General features: G+C 43.4%; 1 protein-coding gene across 1 annotated transcript; it reads right to left on the reverse strand.

Moving 5' to 3' along the window:
• Positions 1,297-14,496, reverse strand: LOC102189578 (zinc finger protein 665). Its single transcript, XM_018062988.1, has 4 exons — positions 14,341-14,496; positions 11,223-11,293; positions 7,934-8,060; positions 1,297-5,799 (listed from the first exon to the last, which is right to left on the reverse strand). Exons 2-4 carry the CDS (start codon positions 11,277-11,279, stop codon positions 3,374-3,376), a joined length of 2,610 nt encoding a protein of 869 aa, XP_017918477.1. The 5' UTR covers positions 11,280-11,293; positions 14,341-14,496; the 3' UTR covers positions 1,297-3,373.

The raw sequence follows: 20,608 nt of genomic DNA on the forward strand, positions 1-20,608 counted from the left end.
CTCATTAGTTTAAGTAACTGTACCACTTTTAATAAAACCTTAAAATTCTGTGGGTTAGTCACAATGGAAAGAAAGGTGTTGGCATAACATCTGGAGTCCTGCATGTCCAACGACAGAGGATGAGATGGTTGGATGGCATCACCGACACAATTTTGAGTAAACTCTGGGAGTTGGTGATGGACAGGGAGGCCTGGCGTGCTGCAGTCCATGGGGTCACAAAGAGTCGGACATGACTGAGCAACTGAAACAAACTGTACTTAGAGTCCTACTGATGAGGCTGAAGTGATTAAGGGGCCTGGGAAGTGAAACCTGGTCTGCTGTCCAGGTTGGGGTTGGGTGGGAGTTGATGTGGGGGGCTGGTGGGGTGGGGCTGGATGTGGTGTGCTAGCTGAACGCATGAATATTCCTGTAATTAGAATTAATTTAAGCAGTTTAAGTAAACAAGAACTGGCTTTGTGTACGGATGACAAGCTAGAATGTGAAACACACAACTCTTAGAAAGGGCTACTTCATACTAACGCTTTTAAGGAGAAAAATGGCTTGACATTTCACTTCTTCAAGGATCAAACTTATTACCCACTGCAGTGGTCCAGCGAAAGTGCACCCTGAGGGGAATGCAGGATGGAGAAAAGCAGACCTTATACTGTGTTTTGGACATTCTGGCCTTGGTATTTCAGGAAGGGTCTCTTGGGTCCATACACTTCTTCAGTGAGTCCAGAGAAGTTTGGGGGAGTCTCTCCTGGTTTTCAGATCTCCTGGTTATTGGTTGATGACCCCCATTTTGTTTGGCAGTGTATTAACATACATAGAGCCCAGTTAAAAGACACTGAGTAGAATTTCCCTGGTGGTGCAATGCTAAATAATCTACCTGCCAATGCATAGGACCTGGGTTTGATCCTGGTCTGAGAGGATGCCATATGCCTCAAGCAACTAAGCCCGTGCTACACAAGTACTGAGCCTGTGCTCTGCAACAAGAGTAGCTACAGCATGAGAAACCTGCACACAAGTAACTAGAAAGTCCCTTCTGCTTGCTGCAACTAGAGAAAGCCTACGTGCAGCAAAAAAAAAAAAGGCTTAGCACAGCCAAATAAAAAAAAAGACACTGAATCCTCTGGACTGACCAAAAGAAGCATTAAAATGCCAGTCTCCAACCATACCTGAGCCAAGTTTATGTGCAGAATTCATAGTCTGATTGCTGCAAGAAGAGAAAGGACCCAGCACAATGAAGACTTAGCATAGTCAAAAATAAATTTTAAAGATTTTTAGAGAGAAAAAAACTTTTAATGAGAAATGCATTCTTCTTGATAAAAGTTTCTGTTCCATGCTTCTGATGAGAAAGCTTCAAATACTTATATGACAAAAACTTGTTTACATCATAATATGTAATACTTAAGCCAATACTTCAATGTAATATTCAAATAATATTTCTAAAAATCAAATATCTTGTCACATAGTAACATAGGTAATTGTGAGAGTCATGTACAGAGTAGAAAGCCATGTACTACCAGGGAATACAGAGAAGTAAAGACACAGCCCAAGCTTAAGGCGTCAACAAAAGAAGTAAATATCCAAGAAGAAATGCTGTAGGGGAGGTAAGATTACTTCTTGTTGGCTGGATCAGGAAAGACCTTAGAGGGCAGAGGTAGTGAGTTATACCTTAAAAAACAAGTATAATTTTGGACTGAGAAATAGACACAGGGAGAGAGTACTCTTCAGGATGGAAATGATAAGCAAAAGAAGAGAACAGGAAACTACAGAGCTTGAAAAGAACTTACCCCCAGAACTCTGCAAAGATACAGCTCCTACCCAGCTCTACAAGGCTAGCAGCCAGGCTTACATTTATCACAAAGGAAACTTGAGAAAACCAACCATACAAAATGATACCGACATTTATGTTCCCCCATTACCATTTCCGGAAAAGGCAATGGCAACCCACTACAGTACTCTTGCCTGGAAAAACCCATGGATGGAGGAGCCTGGTAGGCTGTAGTCCATGGGGTTGCTAAGAGTCAGACACAACTGAGCAACTTCACTTTCACTTCAATTTCAATGGAATGGAATGTCAAATTACTAGATGATCACCTGACGGTAATTAGGCAATTTACTTCTTGTTGAAAATTGTAATATATTTTCTCTCATTTCTTTGTTGTCTATTTCTGAAAGATCTGTCAGTTGTGGACAATAAAGCACACTGTAAAATATGAAATCTTAAGAAGACACTAGAATTCATTTTCACCAAAATTATCAACTTGGCACTATTTATAAATATTTCTATGTGTACTAATTGATTGAACTCAAGTCCTAAAGGAACTTTCTTTATATTTACAGGGCACCTACTATGTTCCCTGCCATTGTCTACGTGCATTTTAATGTTACAAAAGTCTCAAAATAACCCACTGACTTAAGGCAGGAAAGAAATGTAAATTAAACATTAAATCTGGGTCATAACGTGGATAGAAAAAGTAACGCTAAGGAAAAACTATTGAAAAAAAGAAAAGAAATAGGATGGCAGGATTTAAGATATTACCACTGAAACATATATATTATCATATGTAAAAGAGCCAGTGGGAGTTTGATATAAGAGCGAGTGCTCTGGGACAATCTGGAGGGATACGGTGGTGAGAGAGGTGGGTTCAGGAGGGAGGGGACGTATGTATGCCTATGGCCTACTCATGTTGATGTACAGCAAAAACCATCAGAATATTGAAAAATACAAAAACAAAAAAATTAAGTGATGGTGTTAGGCCTGAACACAGAATCAAATCTTTCCCACACCTAAAACATTTGTGTAGTTTTCCTCCAGGTTGAATTTTCTGACGGTCAAAAAGATATATTTTACTGTACTTATGTGTAAGTTTTCACTGCAGTATGGATTTTCAGATAATCTGCAACATCATTCCTTGTGACCAAAGGGTTTGTCACATAAATAACATTTACGTGGTTTCTCTGCTGTATGATCTGCCTAATGGGCAGTTCATGCTGAACATGCACTAGAAACTCTGCCACATTCATTTCACTTGAATGTTTTCGATACATTATGAATTCTCTGAGTTATAAGGCCGGAATACTGACTAAAGGCTTCGTCACACTCACGACATTTGCACTAAAATGTTTCTCACAACTGTCACATCTCTAATGTTTCTCTCTAGTATGAATTCTCCGATGGTTTCTAAGTTCGTCATTTCAAGTAAAGCACCAGCCATATACATATTTACATGGTTTCACTCCTGTCTGACCTGCTTGATGATGAGTTATGCATGACTGTGCCTAAATGGTTTGTCACAACTTTTATATTTGTAAGGTTTTCTCCAGTATGAACTCTCTGATGAACTGCAAGGTTTGCATTCACACTGAAAGCCCTGCCACATATACCTCATTTATATGGTTTCTCTCCACTATGAACTCTCTGATGAACAGCAAGGTTTCCACTACAAATAAACACCTTGCCACATACAACACATTTATATGGTTTCTCTCCAGTATGAACTCTCTGATGAACTGCAAGGTTTCCAGTATTATTAAACGCTTTGGCACACACATCACATTTATATGGTTTCTCTCCAGTATGAACTCTCTGATGAACTGCAAGGCTTGAACTTTCACTGAAAGCCTTGCCACATATACCACAATTATATGGTTTCTCTCCAGTATGAACTCTCCGATGAACAGCAAGTTTGCCATTACGACTAAATGCCTTGCCACACACATCACATTTATACGGTTTCTCTCCAGTATGAACTCTCTGATGAACTGCAAGGCTTGAACTTTCACTGAAAGCCTTGCCACATATACCACAGTTATATGGTTTCTCTCCAGTATGAACTCTCCGATGACCAGCAAGGTGTCCAGTACGACTAAATGCCTTGCCACACACATCACATTTATATGGTTTCTCTCCGGTATGAACTCTCTGATGAACTGCAAGGCTTGAACTTATACTGAAAGCCTTGCCACATATACCACAAGTATATGGTTTCTCTCCAGTATGAACTCTCTGATGAACTGCAAGGCTTGAAGTTTGATTAAAGGCACTGCCACATACTTCACATTTATATGGTTTCTCTCCAGTATGAACTCTCCGATGAATAGCAAGGCTTCCAGTATGACTAAATGCCTTGCCACACACATCACACTTATATGGTTTTTCTCCAGTATGAACTCTCCGATGAACTCCAAGGTGTCCAGTATGACTAAATGCCTTGCCACACACATCACATTTATATAGTTTCTCTCCAGTATGAATTCTCTGATGAACAGCAAGGCCTGTTGTTCTAATAAAGGCCTTGCCACATACATCACACTTATATGGTTTCTCTCCAGTATGAACTCTCTGATGAACTGCAAGGCTTGAAGTTTGATTAAAGGCATTGCCACATACTTCACATTTATATGGTTTCTCTCCAGTATGAATTCTCCGATGAATAGCAAGGCTTCCAGTATGACTAAATGCCTTGCCACACACATCACACTTATATGGTTTTTCTCCAGTATGAACTCTCCGATGAACTCCAAGGTGTCCAGTATAACTAAATGCCTTGCCACACACATCACATTTATATGGTTTCTCTCCAGTGTGAATTCTCTGATGAACAGCAAGGCCTGTTGTTTGAATAAAGGCCTTGCCACATACATCACACTTATATGGTTTCTCTCCAGTATGAACTCTCCGATGAACAGCAAGTTTGCCAGTACGATTAAATGACTTGCCGCACACATCACATTTATACGGTTTCTCTCCAGTATGAACTCTCGAATGAACTGCAAGGCTTGAAATTTCACTAAAGCCTTTGCAACATTCATCACATTTATATGGTTTCTCTCCCTTATGAGTTCTCTGATGAACTTCAGGTTCTGAGTTCTGACTAAAGCATAGGCCACATACATCACATTTATATGGTTTCTTTCCAGTATGAAGTCTCTGATGAACTGCATGGCTTGCATTTTGACTAAAAGCTTTTCCAGAAACATTACATTTAGATGGTTTCACTCCAGTATGAGTACTCTGATGATTTTCAAGGTGTGTACTTTGTATAAAGCAGTGACCACACGCATCACATTTATATAGTTTCTCTCCAGTATGAATATTCTGATGAACTGCAAGGTTTCCAATTTGAATAAAAGCCTTGTCACCTACATCACATTTATGTGGTTTCTCTCCAGTATGAATTCTCCAGTGAATGGGAAGTTTGGTAGTTTGATCAAAAGCCTTGCTACACACGTCACATTTATATGGATTTCCTCCTGTATGGATTCTTTGATGTCCAGTGAGTTCTGAGTCCTGAAGAAAGGTTATGTCACATTCATTACATTTGTAAGGTCTTTTCTTTTGTGTTTCATGGTCTGGTAACAGTTCTGAAGGATGCATAATAGCATTCTCATCTTTATGACAAAAGCCTTCGCAGACATTACAAGTTCTGTGAGGTGGTAAACCTGAGGCGCTGACATTTGTCACAACTTGACTACATTCAAAAATTATCCCTTCAGATTGTACCATCTCCAATTCATCCTGAAAGCTTGATCCGTGACTTTCAAAAGGTCCATTTTCTGCATCACTTCTACTATGATGATCTCTTCCATCAGTGAGATTTTTGTTATAGGATGTAGACATTTCCTTGTCATTTCTTTCATCGTATGTCCACAGACAATCAAAGTCATGTACATTTTCCTGAATCTTCCTGAGGCGAAAATCTTTGCTTTCAAGGATTTCAGCTCTTCCAAACATCACTCTTTGAAAAATTTCCCTTTTCCCACTGTTTGCTTTGGCCTGTAATTTTTTGATCATATGTATATGAGACATATCTACAAGACATAAAGAACCACAGATATTCTATTAGTTACAATTCATAAATAAATTATTTCCTGTTGAACACATGATATTATACCAAAGGTCATATCCATCCTGAAGAGAATTATGAATCTTCACAATGATCTTAAAACGATACAACACTAAAGGAATGTAACTCTTTAAAAAGAGTGATCATAGGTAATTCAAATTAATTTTAGGGTAGTATAGTTTCAAACACATCAGAAAACATTCATTTTATGCAAACTCATGTCAGTTCACAAAGAAAATGTATTTTCCCACCATGACCTCAAAGCTCACCCTACTTTGTACTAAACACATTGCTGTCTCATAATTGAGGAGAAACTAATGGTATATTGTACACACTTTATGCACACTTATTTAAATGGTAAAGAACATACAGGCCTAGAGAGGTGACTCAGTGGTAAAGAAACTGCCTGCCAATGGAGAAGACATGGTACGGTGGGATATAATCCCTGGATAGGAAAGATCCCCTGGAGCAGGAAATCAAAACCCAGTGCACTATTCTTGTCTGAAAAAAATTCCATTGACGGGAAAGCTTGGTGGGCTACAGTTCATGAGATCACAGAGTCAGACAGGACTGAGCAACTGAGCATACAAGCGTCAATCAGGCAATACATGGGAATGGTAAACAAGGCAAAAGAAGCATTCTAATGAATAATGTGAAAAATAAATGAGAGTTAGTAACTGTTCCACAAATACTGCATTGAGAAAATAAAGAATTCTGTAAAGTATATATATAAGTTGATGAGCCACAGATACTGAGGTTGCATTGTAAAACTACTCAAGCCTGTGTGCCTAGGGCCTGTGCTTCACAACAAAAGAAATCACCACAATGAGAAACCGTGCTTCCCGCAACTAGGGAGTAGCCCTCTGTTGTCTCAAACAGACAAAAGACCACACAGCAAAAAAGACCCAGTACAAGCCAAAGGAAAAAAAAAGACTTTGCCTTCATCTCTGTGGGTGCTACAGCACCACTGGCGGGTGCTGTACATTTCACATGTCAAAGAACACAGCCGTAAGTTAGGGAGAAGAAAACTCTCCTGTGACAGTTCACAAACATTAAACATCTGTTTTCTCACAGAACTCTCCCACCTGGAGAGTTTCCCAAACACTATAAATGGTGTGGCTTCCTCTCTGTCCTTGTGACCTGTGATCACACTGTGGATACTTTCCCACTCATCTGGATGTTTGCTATTAGCATCTCATTCTCCACAATCCAGGGGTCTTCTTCCTTGTGCCACAAGAATGGAGATAACGTTCAGATCAGAAACAGAACTTCCTACTCAGAAGTAATGCCATATACTGTGGCTTCTTCCAGAATCCAACCTGTCTTTTTTAAATAAATGCTTCTGTTATTTTTAATACATTAGGGTACTCATTTCTTCTGGATCAGGTGAGTGTTCCTTGCTGCCTGGTCTTTTCTCCAAGTTCAGCAAGTAGGGGCTACGCTCCAGTTGCAGTGCCCATGCTCCTCACTTGCTGCGGCTTCTCCTGGGTGCACGGGCTTCAGTAGTTGTCCCATGTGGGCTCAGCAGTTGCAGCTTCCAGGTTCTAGAGTGCTGGCTCGTAGTTGAGGCACACAGGCGTAGCTGCTCTGTGATGTGTGGGATCTTCTCAGACCAAGGATCGAACCTGTGTCTCCTGCATTGGCAGGTGTAGAATCCAGCTCTTTTGTCAGCCAAGGAATGCAGACATTATAAACCCACAGAAAAATACTTCTCATTAAATTTACTCTCTGCCTCCTTCTGAATGCACAGGGAACAGTATAATATACAGTACAACATGCAGCAGGGATCCAGTTCCTGTCTAAGAACTACTGAACCAAGAACACAGGGCTACAAAACAGGCAACTGGTTATTTCAACATTTGAAATCAGCTTTATAAACACTTGAGCTGTGGAGAAACTCCTTCTGCATCACAACAGTGGGCAGGTCACCTGAAGGAAAGTCAAGTTTAAATGCCTGATGCCAATCAGGAAGCTTTACATGTGTGAGTCAACAAGGTTTTGAGCTTAGTCAAGAAAAACAGGGGATCTCAAAAGGTACAGAGGGAACATGCAAAGGTACCCCAAGGCAGATCCCCACTTCAGGGGGAAGTGACACTCACCCACAGACAGCAGGTTCCTGAGAATCTCCACCATCACATCCTTGTACAAGGTCCTCTGGGCAGGGTCCAGGCATTCCCACTCCTCAGGAGTGAAATCTATGAACACATCCTTGAAGGTCAATTGTGCCTGAAATGAAAACAGATTTCACCAAAGGGCCCTGAGGAGGATTCTTAGTTTCACACAAAATGAGAAGAGGTGAGAGGGGTAAAGCTCAATTCACTTGAAGTAATATACTTTCTGATAGATCCATTAAAAGCTGCTTGAAGCAAACTGTTGGTCTCTAATCTAATGTATAATTTCCTCTTTTTCCCTAAGATTATGATATCCTGCAATCAACATGAATTTGTCATGTATGTGGACAACACATGAAAAATACACAAAGTAAAACTAAGACTGGGTTGTCTATGCAGAAGTGTTCCATTCAACACAGTGAGTGACACAGTGTCACTATCTAGGTGAGTTACAGCAAGACTGGTGTCTTCAGAGACGACAAAGTCCACAGTCATCACTGATGACAGGTGTTTCACCACATCCTACACATTAAGCATTACTCTAAAGACTTCATACGGATGAACTTGTCATCAACAAAACAGCACGTTAGAGAAAGATCCGTGTCCACCTTACTGGGGAGAAAACTCTGTCACTGTAAAAAATCGCTCAGATCAAACAGTTAAGAAATGAGGCAACAGCACCTGAGCTCAGGTGGTTGGGAGAGACAAGTGAACCTAAAGAATCAACCAGTTAACTAGCAGAGAAGGAAAGAGCATCCACAGAGAGTTCCCTGAGAATACCTGAAACAAGTTCAAGGAAGCTGAAATACAATAGAACAGCATAAATGGTCACGATACAGGGTCACACCTTCTCCATGGCAACCCTCACAATGTCAATAATCTTACTACAATTTACATCATTCATGTGATGATGTAGAAAAATCAACGCCATGAAATACACTAAAGAGACAACTGAAACTGCTACAAAGCATACACCATTATTTATGAGATGATGTTTTTGTAATAAAACCATCCATATCAATTCATTCATGCATGCATGTGTAAACACACAACTGATTGAAACAAGAAGACTTGTCTTTTTTTTCTTTCATTCTATCAAAAGGCATTCAGCATCAGCTTTGTGCCTCAAACTTGAAATACAGCAGTGAACATGATGGAGCTTACAATCTAGCAGCCAGCCAGCCAATTTCATTCACAATTTTAATGTTACTACTGAAATCAGTGCTCTGACACACGGCTGGTGCTAGGACAAGATTAAACAGAAAGTCTTCACCTACATTGAGAAATCAGATAAGGTCTCTGTGAGGAAGAAACACTTAGGATTGGCAAGGTGGGAAATGGAAGAGTGTTGCAAGCAGAGAAAACAGCCTGCGTGCCTGCTGTGAGGCAGGAAGATATTTACTGAACAGAAAGTCAGCCAGTGTGACTGGGACACAAGGAATGCAGATGGGGTATGCCAGGTTGAGGCAATTTATGCAAGATCTATGGATTTTGGACTTTATTCCAAAAGCTAATGGAAGTCACTGAAGAATGTCCAGGAGGAAAGTTAGATGCTTAGATTTGTTTATCAGAGTTCTGTCTACTATGTGTGGAAGTTGTTCTTTACCTGCTTACTCATGCCAGACTCTTTGCAACCCTGCTGAGGGCAGCTCACCAGCTCCTCTATCCATGGAATTCTCCAGGCAAGAATACTGGAGTGGGTTCCCGTTCTCTTCTTTCATTGTACTTCTTCCTTCAGTAACTTTGTCAACATTCTATTTCGTTTCCAAAGCTTATTTATTTTGCTTATGTTGGGTCCTTGCTGTGAGTGGGCTTCCTCTAGTTGCAGCTGCAGTGCACAGGCTTCTCCTTGCAGTAGCTTCCCTTGTTTTGGAGCACAGGCTCTAGAGAATGCGGGCTTCCATAGTAATGGCTCCCAGGCTATAGAACACAGGCTCAGTAGTTGTGGCCCATGGGCTTAGTTGCTCTGAGGCATCTTCCTGGACCTGGGATGGAACCCGTGCACCCTACATTGGCAGGCACATTCTTAGCCACTGTACTACCAGGGAACTCCTCAACATTATCTTGTTCTAGTTCAAAAACTAATAATAATAATACAAGCAGAAAATAACATACAGGAGATTTCTTCCAATCTTTCTAAAATACCTGTATTTAACAATATGTGGCCTCCCTAGGGGTAAACGGTTAAGAATCCACTGGGCAATGCAAGAGATGTGGGTTGTTGCCTGGTCTGAGATCCCACTTGCTGAGGGGCAACTAAGCCTGTGAGTCTCAATTCCTGAGCCAGAGCTGTAGAGCCCAGGAGGTGAAACTACTGAAGCCGGTGTGCTCTACAGCCTGGGCTGCAAGACAGCAGAAGCCACCCCAGTGAGAAGTGTGCACACTGCATCCAGAGAGTGGCCACCACTCGCCAGAACTAGGGAAACGACACTGAAGCAATGAAGTCAGAGTACAGGAAATAAATATATTTTAAAATTAATAATGTGATTTTTATCCTTAGTTTTAGCTATGTACTTATTAACAAAATCCAAGATTTATTATTTTATTCCATTAGGAAAATACTGAATCAAGATTAGTAAAGTTGGAGAATTCCCTCATGGTCCAGGGGTTAAGATCCCTCACTTCCACTGCACGGTTTCAGGTTCAATCCCTACTCAGCAAACTAAGACCCTGGAAGCTGTATCATGTGGTCAAGAAGAAAGAAAAAAAAATTAGTAAGCCTGATTTCATAATTTAAATTAGATGGTGTAGCGAACCACTCTCTGGCCCTGACATCGCTTTCTGAACATACCATTCCATTCCATTCCCAAACACTTAAGTTTTCAAGGAGGTGCTCATTTAGTTTTAAATGTGCTATAAAAAGTTACAACTGATTTCCACTCATTGGCCTCTTTTGCAGATTTTCCTGTGTACTGTACATGTTAATACCTGTGGTCCACATACAGCTTCTTTACCATGGTTGACTGAGAGCAGACAGCGCATCCAGATGGGCCCTCAACAGTCCGTGTTGCCCAACAGCACTGAGACCCCGTCTCCAACCCGTGGGTGAGAAGCCCTGCCCAGGATGGTGCCCAAGGGAGCCTCCTCACAAGGGCCAGGTCACCGGGTCATAGGGAGACCGGACCTAAGTGGAGTTGACAGGGCCTGAGGGAATGCCCCGGGGCGAGTGTGTGTACAGGAATCACACAGGACACTCCAGAGTCAGACACGATTAGCGAGTCCTGAGAACGGCATTTCAGGAAGGCAGTGTGAGAATCCATTGAGAATATGACCCTACCTGAGAAAGAGCCATGCCTGACTCCTGTTCTTTCCTCTTCTGGGCCTCTTTGTCCATGAGTCTTCACAGTTCTATCATGAAAGTTGAAAACATGTTGTTTAATGCTTAGAGTCAACACATCCCTCCTTTCCTCATCCCCAGCCACACACATAAGGAAGCCCTAACCATGTGGAACAGACAGTCCTCTGTGGTCACTGTCTCAGGAGGGACTCAGCACAGTAACCTCTGCAGAGAGTCCAACACGGGACTTTACCACAATTTCCTTGGATCACACTCCCCTCCTGGTGAGGCCTCATGCACACAGCAACAGGGGGCACCTCTGCTGACCCCATGATGCCCTTCGGGTCACACAGCAGGGCCTGGTCCAGCCCCACTCAGAGCAGAGCACCCTTCCCTCTCCCAGGGCCTGATCTCAGTCTCAGAAGTGGAGGCTAAGAGCCCTGGTGCTCAGTGCAGGATCCAGATCGGAATCATCTGCGCTCTGTGCACATTCCTGGGGCGAGGCCCCACACGAGAACCTGAGGAGCCTGTCTGATCGGGGAGAACCAACTAACCAAAGGAGTATGTGTATACATACCATACACCCTGTGAGCATATGACACATGTGTACAGTGTGAAATATTTATCACAATCCACTAATGAACACATCTATCACCTCCAAATTCCCATGTTCTGTGTTTGGTGAAATCACCGATGACATAGTCTCCTGACAAATTCCCAGCATGAAGTAACAGAACAGGATTAACTATAGTCAGCATGCTGCGCATACCTCCCCAGGACGCACTCATTTTACAACTCAAAGTCTGTACATTTTGACCAACATCTCCCCATCTTCCCCACCTCCCAGCCCCAGATGACCACCTTGGGGCTAGTGAGTTTCATTTTTTTTTAATATTCCATATAATGGAAGGACATATAATACCAGTCTTTCCCTGTCTTAATTCACTTACCATAATATTCTCTACATTCATCCAACTTATCCCAAGTGAGACAAATCTCCATAATTGTTTACAAGAAAGTCGCTATTGAATGAACAAATCTTTATCCCAAGCTACAAAAATAATTAAGTGTAAAGAAAGCAGAAAGCCAAAAGTAAAACCTACACAAAGAACATGTTGAAAGTTCCTTGAAAAGGCATCATGTAGTAAGTCAGTCAGTTCTTGCCCCATTTTTTCTCTCACATAACCTCTACTCTGCATCAGGAAGAGCGAAGGGGGTGACCCACAGCTGAGAGAATCAAGTCACTGCCACAGCCCCCACCTCAACTGGCTCTACACATGGCATGCTTTTAATACAAATAATTACAAAATACACATGCCTCACAGACAGAAGTTTTGCAATTCTCATTCTGATCTGTATAATTTAAAGAAGCAAGATTTGCATTAGATTTTAAAGCCAAGAATCAATGTATAACGACTTAATAATTCTTACCCAGCTGATTCAGCACTCTTCCGGATCTAGTCCCCACCATCACCTGCACACTAGCTGTTTTCACTTCATTTGGTTGATCTGTTTCCCTGCTTCTTTCTACATCTCCCTTTCTCTGCTTGCATCTCTGCTCTCCTGCTGTGCCTGTCCTCCTCTCTACTTCTTCCCTGCCTCCCATCCCGCCTCTCTCTGCCATCTGTTCGCCTTCAAGTTGCTTTCTCTCCAACCTCCCTGGTGATCCTCAATCTCCATGGATTTCTGCTTTTCTTCTTCCACCTCTGCCCTCCCTTCCTCCCAACTCTCTGGCACTCCCAAGTGGCTATGCTTCCCTTCAACTCGCTTTTTCTCTCAGCTCCTCCAAACACTAGGAGTCCCCTTTCTCTCCCACCAGGATATTGTTGCTCTGGTTCCAGCTCTTGTATCCCGTTTGCGGGCTGTGTGAACTGCCTCTCCACTGTCGCCCTCTTTGGGACCCCTGATTTACAGCCCCTCTCCCTTGAAGGCTATAGAAGGGGGCGGTAGAAGATGAGATGGTGAGATACCATCCCTGGACTCAACAGACCTGGATTTGAGAAAACTCTGGGAGATACAGGGCTTCCAAAGAGTCGGAATGAACAACCACACCTCCCTATGTTGCTCACCCTTAACTCTACGGAGACCCTACTTTGCTCTGAATTTCTCTCCTTTCCCCACTCGCTAACTTCAACGCTCATTCTCTTTCATGAAGCTGTCTCTTCCAAGTTCCTCACCATCCTCTTCACTGCCATCTCTTGTCCCACAGGCTTTTCTCAATTTTCCATTTCTCTAGGAGTCGCTGTCTCTGCTTCTTCTGATCCCGCCTTCCGCCCACTATTTACAGGGTAGGAGACTGAATAAGAAAGGCCCTCCCGCAAGAGCCAAATTCCAGCGGGTGGTATTTGGGGCCTAAGACCCATGGGTGTCACGTGGCTGGCTCAGGTCAGCTCCCCCAATCAGGGATCAGGGGAAAGGTCACTCTGAAGGGCAGAAGGACCGTCCTGAGGAGACGTGAGGACAGACGGCTGGGAGAGAGGGGGGTCTCAGGAGCGGGGCGGGCTCCCCAGAATCCCAGGACCGGGGAGAGAACGCTGCCCCTCCGGGGGCGGGGCGGCCGGCGAGGCCTCCAAGGCCCGAGAAGGAGAGGCTGAAGAAGGTGGAGCGAATAAACCACCTCACCTAATAGAACTGTATTTGGTGCAGAAAGGATAGAGGGGTCAGTGAGGTCAGTAAACGGTTTTAAGCCGGGAAAAGGTGCGAAACGCAGTGTTTCAGTGTTCCAGAAGCAGGAACCGGCTTCAGTGCAGAGTTTAACCAAAAGGCAGGCGCCCCTTGGCCGCTTACGGAGACGTCTGAATTTGCTGGGGGTGGTGGGGCAAAAGCGGGGATTTAGAGTCAGGCTCAGAGGTTAAAGCGTCTGCCTCCAACGCTAGAGACCCGGTTCGATCCCTGGGTCGGGAAAATCCCCTGGAGAAGGAAATGGTAACCCACTCCAGTATTCTTGCCTGGAGAATGCCATGGACGGAGAAGCCTGGTAGGCTACAGTCCACGGGGTCGCAAAGAGTCGGACACGACTGAGCGACTTCACTTCAGAGTCAGTAGCGACCCTCAGATCCGGGGTACAAGGAAGAGGAGACCGCGAGAGGCAGGCTTGACTCCAAAGACAGAAACTCACCCCGCGGTGGGACCTCCAGCCGCCGCTCTCCGCCTCCGCGTAGGTCACAGTGCGCGCACGCGCAGCAAATAGCTGACCGGCCTGCAGGCGGGGCCAGGCCGTCAGCGGGTGGGTGGTGGAGAGAAGCCGGACCAGCACAGGGCCTTTGAAAGGTGAGGCGGGAACTCGCTGAGTGGCGGGGCGGGGCGGAGCGTCCCGGCGCGGAGGCGGGGCTCCTCGTTGCGGAGGGACGGGGCTACGCCGCGTGGGGCGGGCGCGTCGGGGCGGGGCGGGCGCGGGCGTCGGGGCGGGCGCGGGGCGGGCGCGGGGCGGGCGCGTCCCGGCGGGGCGGGGCGGGGCCATTCGGTGCAGGGTGGCGAAGCGTCGCGGCGCAGAGGGCGGAAGTGAAGTGAAGTGGAGTCGGTCCGTCGTGTCCGACTCTGCCATCCCATGGACTTTAGCCTACCAGGCTCCTCAGTCCAGGCAAGAATACTGGAGTGGGTTGGCATTTCCTTCTTCAGGGGATCTTCCCGACCCAGGGATCGAACCGGGGTCTCCCGCATTGTAGGCAGACGCTTTACCGTCTGAGCTACCAGGGGGTAGAGGAAACTGTAATTCAATACTGTAATCACTGCTAAAGGGGACTGCAGCCACGGGACTACTCCTTGGAAGTAAAGTTATGATAGAACTACATGATGTATTAAAAAGCAGAAGAATGACGTTGCCAACAAAGGGCCCTATAGACAAACTATGGTTTTTCCAGTAGTCAGCTAGTTCAGTTCAGTTCAGTCATTCAGTTGTGTCCTACTCTTTGCGACCCTATGAATCGCAGCACGCCAGGCCTCCCTGTCCATCACCAACTCCCAGAGTTCACTCAAACTCACGACCATCGAGTCAGTGATGCCATCCAGCCATCTCATCCTCTGTTGACCCCTTCTCCTGCCCCCAATCCCTCCCAGCATCAGAGTCTTTTCCAATGAGTCAGCTCTTCGCATGAGGTGGCCAAAGCTAGGGATGTGATTTTGAAAGGGATGTGAGAGTTGGTCCATAAAGAAGGCTGAGCATAGAAAAATCGATGCTTTTGGATTGTGGTGCTGGAGATTAGTGTTGAGAGTCCCTTGGAGAGCAAGGAGATCAAAGCAGTCAACCCGAAAGGAGACCAACCATGAATAGTCATTGAAAGGACTGATGCTGGAGCTGAGGCTCCAATACTTTGGCCACATGATGCAAATATCGGACTCACTGGAAAAGACTTCGAGGCTGGGAAAGATTGAAGGCAGGAGGAGAATGGAATGACAGAGGATGAGACGGTTAGATGGCATCACCAACTCAATGGACATGAGTTTGAGCAAACTCCAGGATATGGTGAAAGACAGGGAAGCCTGGCATCCACGAGGTTGCAGTGAGTCAGTCATGACTGAGCAACTAAACAACAACAGCACATCACTGATAGGGCATAGACTGGGAATTTGTGGAGGGTGTGTCTGGTTTTTTCCCAGGGAAACAGGGGACCTAGTGGGGGGTCTCAAATCAGTGATAATGGGGAAGGGTGGCTCTTGGCAGTAACCCTTTTCCTGGAAGTGAAGTGGGAGAATTCTTTAATCTTTGCTCTTTTCCATAATTACAGGATCTGAAGTAAGCTTCAACTCTGTCATCAGAAGCTATAATACCAAGAAAAGTCAAAGAAGATAAATACACATGTAATAGTTAAAAATGGAACCTTAGGAATATTAACCCAATAATAATAAAAACAAGGAAGGCTTGAGAACCTCGGTGTATGTACCTTAGAACGTTGGTGAGGGGCCCTGCGTGTTCCTTTGGGCTGTGTTGTGTCTGGTCCTGTCACATCTTAGAGACATCAGTACGTGTTGGAAGACGTTCCTCTGAATCAACAAGTCAGAGGTCTGGGTTGAACCAGAACCCAGAGGTTATATTGATGCCAAAATCTTGGCTCTCTGTGCAGAAACGCCAAACCGAAATATTTGAAATACAAGCACAGAGACAGAGTTATGGAGGATAAACATTGGCTTTATATATGTGTGAGGCTAAAAGGGAATACTTTAGGCCCCCTCCCTGGTGATTAGGGAAATGTTATATCGTCCGCTAGGGATATATGCTAAGGATCAGGGCAGTAACAGTCTTGTATTCTTGTTTCCTCTGCAAAGTTGTAAAAGGATGGGGTTGGTGACAAGATGAAATTGTGTGCAGGGTCTTAGGTGGTCTGGTCTCCTAATCAGTGCAGTGGTAAAGAATCCACCTGCCAGTACAGGAGACTTGGGTTTGATTCCTTGGTCGGGAAGACCACCTGGAGGAAGAAATGGCAACCTATTTTGTGTCCATTGAGTCACAAAAGAGTTGGACACGATTGACCCAGTGTCAGCATCCTTCTTTGATCAGCAACTGTTCTGCCCTTTGGAACTCACAGAAGGTCATGGAGGCTGCAGTCCTGCTTATAAGAAATGGGAACCAAAAAGTGCCTGGAAGCTCCACAGAGCCCTGCTCTGCAGCCTCAATACTAGGAAAAGTATTTTCCATTTTGCCATTTCTCTGATGATCACGGGAAAAAAAAGTCCTTGCACAGCATCCTGGATATTATGTGTATGATTAGACAGTAATGAACTATCATACTGATGTAACTAAATTATCCCCTCATCTCCTCTTTTACCGGCTGTGCTCTGGTGAAGAAATAGCCGGTGAGAATAAGCCTTTCTTCATTAATAAAGTAAAAAAGCATCAGTTGTTTTCTGTGCTCTGAGAAAAAAGCTGCATGTGAATTGTCCATGTTCCAGATGCAGACAGTACGCACGGATGTGGAGAGATGTGGTGTTACCTTAAAACGGTTTGGCCCAGACACCTCGGGGAAAGTTCATGAATTTCCAGGAGTAGATATACTGAGGATTTAGCACATATGAAGTAGTAAACACAAACTGAACTGAGTTATCCAAGAAATACTCAACATTGTTGGGAAAACGAAATTAAACACGAAAGTGATTGGGCCTGGAAATGATCATTCTGATAGGGTAACACGCAGGAAGGTCAGGGGTCTCCAAATGGAGGAAATAAGCTGCAAGTGTCAATGTTTTTTTATCTTTCTCTTAAGCTGAAGGAGGAGGAAACAATCTACAAGTGTCAGATATTTTTCCCTTCTCTATCCAAATTTTAATTTTGTATAGGAGGTTTCTCTTAAAATTCTGTGTTGCTATGACGACACCTGGTTTCACCAGAACTTAACTTTTCTCAAACCTTGAGCTAACCAATGCGTTTTTATTATGGAAGTGTTTCTATTAAGCTATGTTAATCAACTATGTATTTACCCTAGACTCTTTCTTCAGGTTGGTTCACTTAAGAGACTCAGAACGGATAATGGCTCAACAAACCAGTATGTTTTACTCATACAATTATTCTCCTAACCTATGTTAATGAAACTATTTATTTGCTCAGAAACCTGCCTGTCTTCAATATTCATGTCAATCGTTTTATGGCCCGGGACAACTCACCTTGTGCCAATGTTATCTCAAAATACATGTTGTGGGTGAGGGGCCTGATGCCAATCTCTGAGACATTGTTTTGAGACATTTCCTTTCTCCAATTAGCAGTCTGCTAGTAGCTATATAATATTCAGCTAAAGACTAGAAGGGGGGGGGGCGCTCTTTTTGTCCCCTTGTGATGTTTATGTCAGAAACCTTCTCTATCTCTCTTATACTTTAATAAAACTTTATTACACAAAAGCTCTGAGCGATCAAACCTCATCATTGGCCCCGGATTGAATTCCTCTCCTCCGGATGCCAAGAATCCTGGAGTGTTTCACGGCTCAGCAACAACCTTTCAATACTAAGTGAATAAGTCAGAGAAAGACAAAGATTAGACATCACTTATATTTGGAATCCGATTATATAGCACAGGGAGCTCTGCTCCATGTTATGTGGCAGCCTGGATGGGACAGGGGTTTGGGGGAGAATGGATACATGTATATGTGTGGCTGCGTCCCTCTATTGTCATTTATCCTGACCCCTTAAAAGATCTGAATCCTCTTGGGACCCAGCAGTACCCTACACCCATACCCACCTCAACCCCCAGTATAAATCCACCTCACCCTGCCTCATCTTTGCTCTTTTGTTAAAATTTGAAAGAAGTAGAGTAGATTCACAATGTTGTGTTAGTATCAGGCATAGAGTGAATTTACTGCATTATATTTAAAAAATTATTAAGAGAAAAAAATCTCCTTTAATGAGAACTGCATTCTTCATAAAAAGTGTTTCTGTTTCATGCTTGTGATGACATAGCTTCAAATGCTTGAGAAAAAGTTGTATAATAATATATATAATTATATATGTTATGTATAATAATTACATATAGTAATTATCATTATATAATAAATATATAACAATACATAGTTGTCAATATTTCCTCAATGTACCAGTGCCAGTGAAGTTGCTCAGTCGTGTCCGACTCTTTGCAATCCCATGGACTAGCCTACCAGGTTCTTCCATCTATGGAATTTTCCAGGCAAGAGTCCTGGAGTCGGTTGCCATTTCCTTCTCCAGGGGACCTTCCTGACCCAGGAATTGAACCCAGGTTTCCCACATTGCGGGCAGACGCTTTACTGTATGAGCTACCAGGAAAGCCCAATGTAATGGAATGTCAAATTACTATATGACCATTTGAGGGTAATAACATTCAGAAAACGAAGATCATGGCATCTGGTCCCATCACTTCATGGCAAACAGATGGGGAAACAGTAGAAACAGTGTCAGACTTTATTTTGGGGGGCTCCAAAATCACTGCAGATGGTGACTGCAGCCATGAAATTAAAAGACCCTTACTCCTTGGAAGAAAAGTTATGACCAACCTAGATAGCATATTGAGAAGCAGAGACATTACTTTGCCAACTAAGGTCCGTCTAGTCAAGGCTATGGTTTTTCCAGTAGTCATGGATGGATGTGAGAGTTGGACTGTGAAGAAGGCTGAGCGCCGAAGAATGGATGCTTTTGAACTGCGGTGTTGGAGAAGACTCTTAAGGGTCCCTTGGACTGCAAGGAGATTCAACCAGTCCATTCTGAAGGAGATCAGCCCTGGGATTTCTTTGGAGGGAATGATGCTAAAGCTGAAACTCCAGTACTTTGGCCACCTCATGCAAAGAGTTGAGTCATTGGAAAAGACTGTGATGCTGGGAGGGATTGGGGTCAGGAGGAGAAGGGGATGACAGAGGATGAGATGGTTGGATGGCATCACGGACTCGATGGACATGAGTCTGAGTGAACTCTGGGAGTCGGTGATGGACAGGGAGGCTGGGCGTGCTGCGATTCATGGGGTCGCAAAGAGTAGGACACGACTGGGCGACTGAACTGAACTGAACTGAGACAATTTACTTAAATTGTAATCTATTTTTCTCTTTTCTTTGTTGTCTCTTTGGAAGCACTGTCACATGTGAACAACAAAGCAGTGTATAAAATATAACGTTTTCAGAAAACATTAGAATTTATTTTCACCAAAATTATCAACTATACACTATTTGTAAATATTTCTGTGTATTAACTGTAAATAAATATTTGTGTATTAACTCAAGTCCTAAAGGAATTGTCTGTCTTTATAGTTATAGGGTACCTACTATGTCCTGTCACTGTCTTATGTATGTGCATTTTTCATGTTCTAAAAGTCTCAAAACAACCTACTGATGTGGATTTGTTAGAGTAAGGCAGGGAAGGAATGTAAACTAAACATTAAATCTGTGTCACAAAATGTGGACAGAAAAAATTACGGTAAGGAAAAACTATTGAAAAAACAAATAGGGTGGTGGGATTTGAAACAATAGCACTGAAACATATATTGCCATATGTCAAACAGATAGCCAGTGGAAGTTGGATGTTTGAAGCAGGACACCCAGAGCCAGTGCTCTGTGAAGACCTGGACAGATAGGCTGGGGAGGGAGGTGGGTTCAGAAAGGAGGGGACATATGTACGCCTATGGCCAATTCGTGCTGGAAAGCAAAAACCATAAACCACCACAATATTGTAAAAAGAAGAAAATTGTAAAAATACATTTAAGAATGAACAATGGAGCATATTACTTAATTCTATAATGTGACATTAAGAGTTGAATATCCCCTGGACTTCTATTTATTACCTAATAAATAATTCCAAACATTAATGTTCCTAATGTTCTTAGGCTAGTGTAAAAGTCTCACAGGCAATAGACAGTAAATAGCAATTTATCCGTCTAGTAAAATAGATTAATAGTAATTTATACCATCTTCAACACGCTATAGAACAATAGAAAATATGTGTACAGC

This window comes from Capra hircus, chromosome 18 (assembly GCF_001704415.2).
Source record: "Capra hircus breed San Clemente chromosome 18, ASM170441v1, whole genome shotgun sequence".
Classification (NCBI taxonomy): domain Eukaryota; kingdom Metazoa; phylum Chordata; class Mammalia; order Artiodactyla; family Bovidae; genus Capra; species Capra hircus.